Source organism: Trematomus bernacchii, unplaced genomic scaffold (genome assembly GCF_902827165.1).
Source record: "Trematomus bernacchii unplaced genomic scaffold, fTreBer1.1, whole genome shotgun sequence".
In the NCBI taxonomy this organism is placed as follows: domain Eukaryota; kingdom Metazoa; phylum Chordata; class Actinopteri; order Perciformes; family Nototheniidae; genus Trematomus; species Trematomus bernacchii.
In genome coordinates, this window is record NW_022987839.1 from 5,818,598 (window position 1) to 5,827,936 (window position 9,339).

The 9,339-nt window shown below is 42.5% G+C and overlaps 1 protein-coding gene across 1 annotated transcript in view; it reads right to left on the reverse strand.

The window, feature by feature from the left end:
* Positions 1–607: 607 nt before the first annotated feature.
* Positions 608–9,339, reverse strand: part of LOC117500367 (contactin-associated protein-like 4) — a gene marked incomplete at its 5' end in the record, with an annotated part of 138,037 nt that continues 129,305 nt past the window's right edge. Inside the window, 3 exon segments of the mRNA XM_034153229.1 lie at positions 608–1,392; positions 4,378–4,449; positions 6,425–6,643. Of these exon segments, the coding sequence (XP_034009120.1) occupies positions 1,196–1,392; positions 4,378–4,449; positions 6,425–6,643 (488 nt within the window).

Consider the following 9,339-nt stretch of genomic DNA (forward strand, 5'->3'; position numbering starts at 1 on the left):
AAGCCCATCTGTGCTTTGGGGTCTCAGAGAGAGGTGTGAGTTTGATGAGCAGCTGCTCTTCCTCTCTTTACACATGAGTTGAATTAACACATGGGAGGGGGGGGGGGGGTTCGCTCCATTTTCAAGTGTAAATATCAGGCTGTTTTCATCGTGTTCAGCCTGACACTGTCTATTGGATTATCTTTGTATCTTTGTCTCCAGTCACAATCCAGCTGTCAGAGCGCAGCAGATTAGCATTTCAGAAACACATGAGCTGCCTCTGTGTGCAGGGAAAGAGGTGACAGAGCGCCACAGAGCTTTAGAGTCTGTGCTGCTGTCAGCGTTAAAAGCTTCAGAGGCATCTAGAGAGCTGGGAGAGGACGCTCCCAGCAGGCGGCACACAGCAAGGAAGAGAACACTTTAAAACAACCTGTACAACTACAATTAATAATGGATGTACCTCTCTTCCATGATGTTTTTTCAATGGGAAATGGTGTTAAAATGGAAATAAAATTAGTTTAAGAGAAAGAGAAAAGAGTGACAACATAAAGTGGAACATAATCCCTCCTGCTTAAAAAGTCTTCAAATCTCTCGACAAGTAGCTGCCAGACTGCAGAGTACCATTTTGACTTTGAAGGCGCCACTTGTTAACACCAAAAATCTGTGATAGCAAGATGTTGCTGGAGGAAAATCTTTTTTAATTCAGTCGCTGAATTGGGATAGAAAATCATCAAAACACGTCTCGGTGTTTGGTGGATGTTTGCAGGCTGCTGCAGGCATGCCATTTCTCTCCCGATGCACCACAAAAAGACATTAAAACCACAGAAGCAATCTTCTTAACTTCCTCATTACGGGTCAAACATTTCCAATTAAGCTAACATCCATTTCTTATCCTAATATAAACGTGCATCAGCCACGATGCCCTGATTCACTGAAATAAAGTTGGCTTTAAATACTGTAAATCATAAACGATCATGTGCAACCTTTTCGAAAGGACATGAATTGGCCTTAGACATCACTTTCACATTTAGATTTTTGAATATTTACAAGAGTATCAACACATATTAAGTCCAGCACTGTTGCCTGTGTGTATCGGTCTCTACACTATGTACAGACAGAGAAACATCTGTGTGAATTGTTCCTTTGTCCTGCCTTCCAGTGGAGTCTCTGAGTGTCTCTGAGTGCAGAGCAGAGTCCCGGGTCATCAGGCCGTCGGTCAGATGAAATACTCCTTTGGGTTTTCAGAGGAGACGTTCTGGGGGTCCGTCTGGTTGTTGAAATGGAAATCCTGGCTGTCTTCCTGTTTGACTCCCTTCACTTCCTGGTTCCGGTACGTCTCTTTTCTCCGGTAGAGGAATCTGGCCGTTATCGCCAGGGCGGTCACAATCACAAAGATCACCACCGCTATGACCCCTGCAGGGAAGACGACATTTACTCTGACGTATTTAGATGTTATTAAAACATATAAAATACAAATAAAGAAGTGTTTAGATCTGAAACATATTATCAGTTCATAAAATATGATTAATTCATTAAAAAGATATTATATAAAGCCTTAAAATGAACTCCACCTTCGCTGTTGATCACATTACAATAACGGCTTAGATATAGATAAATAAAAAATAATTATAAAATAATACACTAACACTGACAGGATCCCCTCATTAATATGCATTAGGCAATTTAAATAATTTTACTTTTGATACTTCAAGTAGGGCTGGGCAATATGAAAAATAATCAAATATTACGATATTTATTTTGACCAAATACCTCAATATCGTTATTGCTTTAATGTATTTATGTGGTAGGGTCTCAAAACAATGCTTTCAGAAAATATTTACAAAATGAGAATTAAGATAAATAATAATCACAGCTGTAGATTTTGTGATAAATGGGTAACTGCACAAGTCCTATACATTTCCGAAAAGTACATCACATTACTGTAATTCAGCCTTTAAAAGCAGAAAAATACAAAACATTACGATCTATAGTCTTATATCACAATATCCATATAATGCCCAGCCTTAACTTCAAGTATATTTTGAATGCAGGAAATGTTCCTGTAATGTACGGTGGAGGACAGCTGTGAACGCGCTATAACAGCACAACACATTTCCATGAGGAGAAAACACATGTAGCACGTTCATGTGACGTGTTCAGTACTACATGAGTTTTACCCATGGATGCACAATAAGAACGGATTATATGATTATATGAATACTTTCGTGACGTTTCGCTCTCTCAAAAATTGGGCCATTTTGTCTTCATGCGCCAATGAGCAACTCTCATAGGAATGAACGAGGCCCCGCCTCCCACGCTGTATCCAGTTCTTATTATACATCCATGAGAAGAACCCGTATGTGCACTCACAGAGCATGAGCCCCTTAAGCCCCGCCCCCGGAGCTCCCACTCTCGGCTCAGTAGAATGAATGGAGACAGAAAATAAATCTAGATTCGGCTTTTAGTGCATTTTACAACTTTAAGGACCGAATGATTCTAATAAGGGCTATACAATAGTTAATACTGGGTAGTTCATTCAGTTTGAAAAAAATTATCCGCTGATTTACAGACGTTTCTTTCCCAATGTTAGTCAATGGGAAAAAGTCTTTCTGGGCCACGTCACGGACTGATACGGAAGTTGTAGTACCGCCGTTTGGACACAACTAATATTTTCATCAGAGTCCGGCGCACTTCCTGGGGGCTTGCCTGAGTGCTTGTTGCTATCGAGGCTAGCTAACTCAGCTAACCTCGTCATATTGGAAGGAATCATGTGATCACAATGTTCAAATAAGCCGATAAAACGTTCAATTAACAGCGAGTCTTGGCCAACTTTATAATCCCCGCATGTCACAAGCACTCTGCTCTCAGCTGTGTTTTTGAAACTGCAGCGCGTTTCTCCAAATGGCATTTTGGGCCATTATAGCACCTTTTTGCTATGTTAAAGTTTTACATTGTGTTTTTCCGACTTTTACACGGGTGAACTACTACTTTGCTGGCAACCGACTGAGTAGAGCCCATATTGTAACCCAACATTTTGATGTGTGCTCCTCTCTCTGAATCCTCTGAAAGCCGTGCTGCACACTGACTGCCTCGCTGACTGTCTCGCTGACTGTCTCGCTCGCTGACTGTCTCGCTGACTGTCTCGCTCGCTGACTGTCTCGCTGACTGTCTCGCTGACTGTCTCGCTCGCTGACTGTCTCGCTGACTGTCTCGCTCGCTGACTGTCTCGCTGACTGTCTCGCTGACTGTCTCGCTGACAGTCTTGCTCGCTGACTGTCTCGCTGACTGTCTCGCTCGAATGACTGTCTCGCTGACTGTCTCGCTCGCTGACTGTGGCGCTCTGACTGTCTCACTGACTGTCTCGCTGACTGTCTCGCTGACTGTCTCGCTCGCTGACTGTCTCGCTGACTGTCTCGCTGACTGTCTCGCTGACTGTCTCGCTGGCTGACTGTCTCGCTGACTGTCTCGCTGACTGTCTCGCTGACTGTCTCGCTCGCTGACTGTCTCGCTCGCTGACTGTCTCGCTGACTGTCTCGCTCGCTGATTGTCTCGCTGACTGTCTCGCTCGCTGACTGTCTCGCTCGCTGACTGTCTCGCTGACTGTCTCGCTGACTGTCTCGCTGACTGTCTCACTGACTGTCGCTCTGACTGTCTCGCTGACTGTCTCGCTCGCTGACTGTCTCGCTCGCTGACTGTCTCGCTGACTGTCTCGCTGACTGTCTCGCTGACTGTCTCGCTGACTGTCTCACTGACTGTCGCTCTGACTGTCTCACTGACTGTCTCGCTGACTGTCTCGCTGAGTTTCTGAGGAATACATCCATCACAGTGGACTTTGGTCGCAGAGCTTTTTGTGAAACCACCGAGAGATGATTTCTGCACATCCCTGCCTCCTCTGGGTTTGTAAGATCTGTCCCCCTGCAGTCTGATTTGTTCTCCTAATCTGACTTCCACACACTGTGAACAGGTTTTTCATATTTCCGGACTCAGCTGGACTCTTCTGTTCTGCACATTTCGTTATCCAGAGAAAGTTTCATTTAATTGCAGTCCTGAAATAAAACTGAACTCTATTTCGCACTGCGTTTTGAGATAACTGTGTGAAAGTTTCTCCATCAGCATGTCATTTTCAGTGGATCTTTAATTAGTCTTTTGTGCGCTGAGACACAGAAATACAGAGATTTAACGGACACTTTTAAATGACTTTTTTCACGCTTATAGAAACCAGTCAATCTTCGCTTTAAATCAATCTGTCTGGCCAGAAATATTTAGCTAAACTTTTTTCTTTTTGATGGATTTTCTTACCCATAATGTCACATTTGCAGGCTTTCAGCAGGGTCAATATTGAGTGTAATTTTTGACTCTCACAGTTAAAAGAAGTCCAATCAAAAACAGGTTCAGTACCTCCAATTAGAGCCGAGTCAGTCCTGATGGCATTGACTAAAGGTTGACCTGAAGCCACTACACCAGAATGATCTACGGCAGAGAAAGGCAGAAGGAGAGATTGAGGAAGGAAAATGAGAGACCAAGAATGAAAAGAGGAGATGTGAGAAGAATAACAGAAAAGCAGAAATAATGTAAGAAGATGTGGAGGGAAAATAAGAGCAGAAAAGAGAGACATTTAGAGACAGAATCGTCCTTCAGAGCAGACAGGAGGAACAGCAGCAGCTCTATGGAAGCAACATGAAGACGACACAGAGGAGAGGCACTGGGAACTCCCCTCTGGTGTCAAAATTAATTATCTCATCAGGCACATTGTCATGAGTCTCCTCAACAACGTGTGCATACTTAATGAGGCCATTACACAGTTAGAAACAGCAGCTCCTACCAAGGGAAGATAAGCTCACAAACAAACAAAGGGGAAATAATGGCACACTTGCAGATTTGTAAGCAAACATCATTTCAGGGGTACGGTTCAACACATCATTTAGTCGTTTTTTTAATTTCAGCCAACCGACAACCACACATTTACTACAACATAGTGTTAAAACCAGTGCAAATTCATAAAACCTGGGACTAAAGAAACGTATGCATCCATATTGAGTGCCTATTGTCATCCACACTGAACAAATCTAGTACTTTGGTGTAATGATAGAACATCTGCTATCAGGGAAAAGCACATTGAATATATCTGTAAAAGGACAAAACAACGATTTTATTTTCTCTCCGCCGCCTTAGGTCCTTTGGGGCGAGTAGACAAATCCTTATTGTTTTTCACATCTGTGATTATAAGTGTTCTACAGTATTGCAATAATACATAGTACAAGTGTTTGTCTCCGCTTTTAAGTGAAAGCTGCTCCACCAAACAAGTAACTCTATGAATCAGCCTGCCATAACTACATATGAAAGCTGGCCAACAACATTTCCTCTGACCCAAACCATCTTGAGCAGCGAATGTGAATTGTTGCCATCAAATTACATACACAGGGTCCCAGGATTTATACATTTAGACTGAAACACTCCTGTGTCCTAGATTGAATCCTCTGAATGCTGAGTCTTTCAAATTATGTTATGTTAAAACTCTGTTTCCTTGTTTTAGTTTTTTGGTATTTGCCCTTGTTGATGTCACAAATGGAGCTGCTGTGATGCAAGAAAAATGTCAGATTGTTCCGACAACATTGCATCATATCGTCTCATGTGACACATTCATGAATTCAAGCACACACACATCAGTCGTCCTCCATGCCAACTTTCAGCCTCCTGTCGATGCTGAAAGAAAGTCAGCAATTAATGATTGGGCTTTTGGGAAAAGACAAGAGCAGTGACCTTTAAAATAATAAGAAATATCCTTTGTGTTTTAATCTATTTGCTGTGAGTCAGGTGACTCGAGGGAACATGTGACTAGGCAGCTTTTTATTCTTGCATTCATTATGTGGAATTTTTTTTGGATCAACCAACTTCACAGCCGTTGCCCAATTCAGTTTTGCAATGAGAAAAAGGTCACTGTTGAGCCCCTGTTGTGTATTAAAGTAAACTTTTCCTCCGAGTTGCAGTGACTCAGCAGATAAACAGTGGGGCAATCAGCAGCTGAGCAGCGATTTCTCCTTCGGGGAGTTGGAAGAGGCCAAGAATAAAAGTTACAGGATATTATTATGGACTGAAACATGTCTCCAAATGACTTCTAATTGTGCTTCATAACAGCTGGAGGTTCGATCTCTACCCACGGCAAAATGTCAAAGTGTCCTTGGGCAAGTTACTGAACCCTACTTTTCTCCTAGAGGCATGTCAATGGTTTTAAAGTGTATGTAATTCAGGAGACTTGTAATAATAAGCAATCTATATTATATATTTAAATGTAAACTGACAATAAAAACCTTTTTTATCTCTTTCTCAATTGCACTAATGGAAGCCAAACTTGAAAACAACAAATAGTACACTGAATGAATGCAACAATCCTGCACGTGTCAGTCCAGTAAAACTAAACCAGGCTAACCATGTGGTCCTCTCCTACCTGACAGGTGGTGTGTGTTCTCTGCTGCGTAGGGATTGGCTGCAGCCGAGGAGCCGCAGCTGGACTGCAGTAAAGGTCCGGAGATGGTGACGGGGCTGCTGTCCGGGTGCAGCAGAGCAGCTTTCAGAGGGCTGATGGAGTTAAAGCGGACCACCGAGAGACAGCCGGAGAAACCCAGAGACGCCAACCTGGACAGATCTGGATCCAGATCCTCCGAGTCTGGAGAGGGAAAGGTCAAACACTTTAAAAAAAAGAGTACTGTAACACTTCCATTTCTGCCACCTGTTTTATGTCTTGTCCTTATATGTTTCTTTGTTAAGCGACTTTGGGTTGATGAAAGGCGCTATATAAATTAAAGTTATTATTATTATTACTGCAAGTGTTTTCTGACAAGATTTCGTATACTATATTTATTCCTTTTTTTTGCAATGCGTTTCCTAGTGACAGTTCAAACCAGCTCTGGAACAAGGAATCATTTTCTTTGCACATAAGTGAATCCCAAATGTTTTTAAAAACAACTCAATTTGTTTCGTTCTTTTTCAGAATCACGGGACAAATATGCTTATTCACTTTCTTGCCAAGAGGTATTTGTAAAAGATAGATTATCTTAGCACAGGGACTGCACACAGGGGACAAAGGCTATTAGGTATTCTGTTCAAAAGCAACAAAATGCTCGCCAAAAATACAAATAAATAGTACATAAATCAAAGCATAAAACCTATGCATTGTGGTTTTATAGGTGCTGAATATAGCTTTAGGCGCGTTCACACCGCAGTACTTTTCCCACTTTAGTTCCGATATAGTTCTGAAATGTCGCGTTCACACCAAAACAATTCGGAACTAAAGTTCATGAGAACCTTTTCACTCCCTTTCCCGTCCCTGCTAGAGAGCAGGGACTTTCGTGGGAGAAAAAGGTTCCTATGTCTGATTGGCTGGGCGGATTGCAAACCACGCCCCGTAAAACTCAGAAAAGTTTTGTGAAGCCGCCTTTATATTATCCTTGCATTAGCATTATTAGCATTAGCATTAGTCCAGCGCACAAACGCAGAGAGACTAACTTACAGCAACACAAAAGAAAACATGGGAGCGGTGGAGATGAGGAGGTGTCGGCGTTCTGGCGATTTACTCGGAAGGCTTCAGTAGAAGCTGCTGGGAGTCCCAGCAGTTTCTACTGAAGCCAGTCCCCAACTCCGGGGACTTCCGGCCGGCGACTTCGGGTGGCAGTATACGCTGTGAAGTGGTTTATGGCCTGCCAGTAAACCCAAAGCAGAAGAAGAAGAAGTGACGTCAGCGGCTTCATTTGCCTAATCCTCCCCCAGGGAACTTATTCCGGTGTGAACGCAATCTGTTCTTTAGTTCATGAGAACTAAAGAGTTCTCATGAACCTTTGTGGGAAAAGTACTGCGGTGTGAACGCGCCTTTTGTAATTAAGGTATCATGAGATAGAATCTTAACTCTCTGCAAGAAAGTTGGTTAGTGTATGTCCACAATGATTATGAAACGGAATAGTTACAAAACTTTTAACAAACAATTAAAAGATAACTTTTAGTCATAACGAATTACGTTAGTTACGAAACTGTTCCTTTAATACAAGTGCAGCAACCTGTATTACATTTTTGAGATACTCTGAATACTTTATTTACTCCAGGGTTAATTTGATTTTGTTAGTTGCTCAATTTCAGATAAATACAATTATATTACAATAAATATGCAAATAATGTGTACATTAAAAAAAACATAGAATGGTGTATTTGTATTGATGCTGCATAAAAGATAATGGCTGGAAATGTAGCTCAAGTATTAATGAAGGTAATTGATATCACAACAAACATTTAATCAATAACAACTGGAGACATTTCTTCCTACGGGTAGATTATTGTTTAATAAACAGAAAAGTAACATTTTAATGAACGGTTTTTTGCAATGTGTTATTTTACAGAGCACAGGTTAACTAACTGGACCCCTCGAGTGTTAAAGTTAAAATTGTATTTATCCGTGCTAATGATTTAACTTTTAACCTTTCGCTTAGAGGCCTAATCTCTGAACTGGAGGGACGACTTGTTCAATGAAAACACGACAGACTCTGACGGGTTCATCGACTCTGCTTCACCTCTCCCTGTTATCAGAGCAGGACAATAGTGGCAGCTTATTGACTCTGATGATCAGCACACACGCACACGCACACGCACACGCACACACACACACACACACACACACACACACACACACACACACACACACACACACACACACACACACACACACACACACACACACTTTACCTCTCACACACACACACACTCATTACAGTGAATGCTTCAGCTTCCAGTTTGCACCCATCACTCCAGGAGACAGATGTGCACCCTCACCTCTATCTGTTCACATTGACTCTGATCTGTTCATCATTCACCTCCTCTCCCTCACAGCAGGGTAAACAGCAGCTGTGAAGCCCACATTAGCGCTGTCAGCAGCTGCATCAGTGTCTGGTCACATGACTGAGAGGTGACACATCTGCATGTTGATGAGAGCAGCAGGAAGCATTACCGCAGCCTGTAAAACGCTCTCAGTGGAAACACTCTTCACTCCGTCACCTCTCTGACTCTCTGAATTCCTTCCGGGTCGATTAGTTAGGCTGACGGATGACGGGGCTGCCAGTAAACGACAGACAATCCACTTTCCTGCTGCTGTTCTGATGCTGATCTGACTCTAAGCCTCCTGTGGTTTGACAGAGAGGCGGACCGCTCACACGCTGACATGGCGGGGTTAAAACACAAGCTGAGTTACACGTATTCGAGTTTTACAACCAACAATATAACAAATATCTAATCATTTGTATTGGCTACTCCAAGGTATTTGGTGTGTGGGACTGTAACCAAATTGTTGTGGAATAGTCACTGTTACGTACGGTGGCTGAG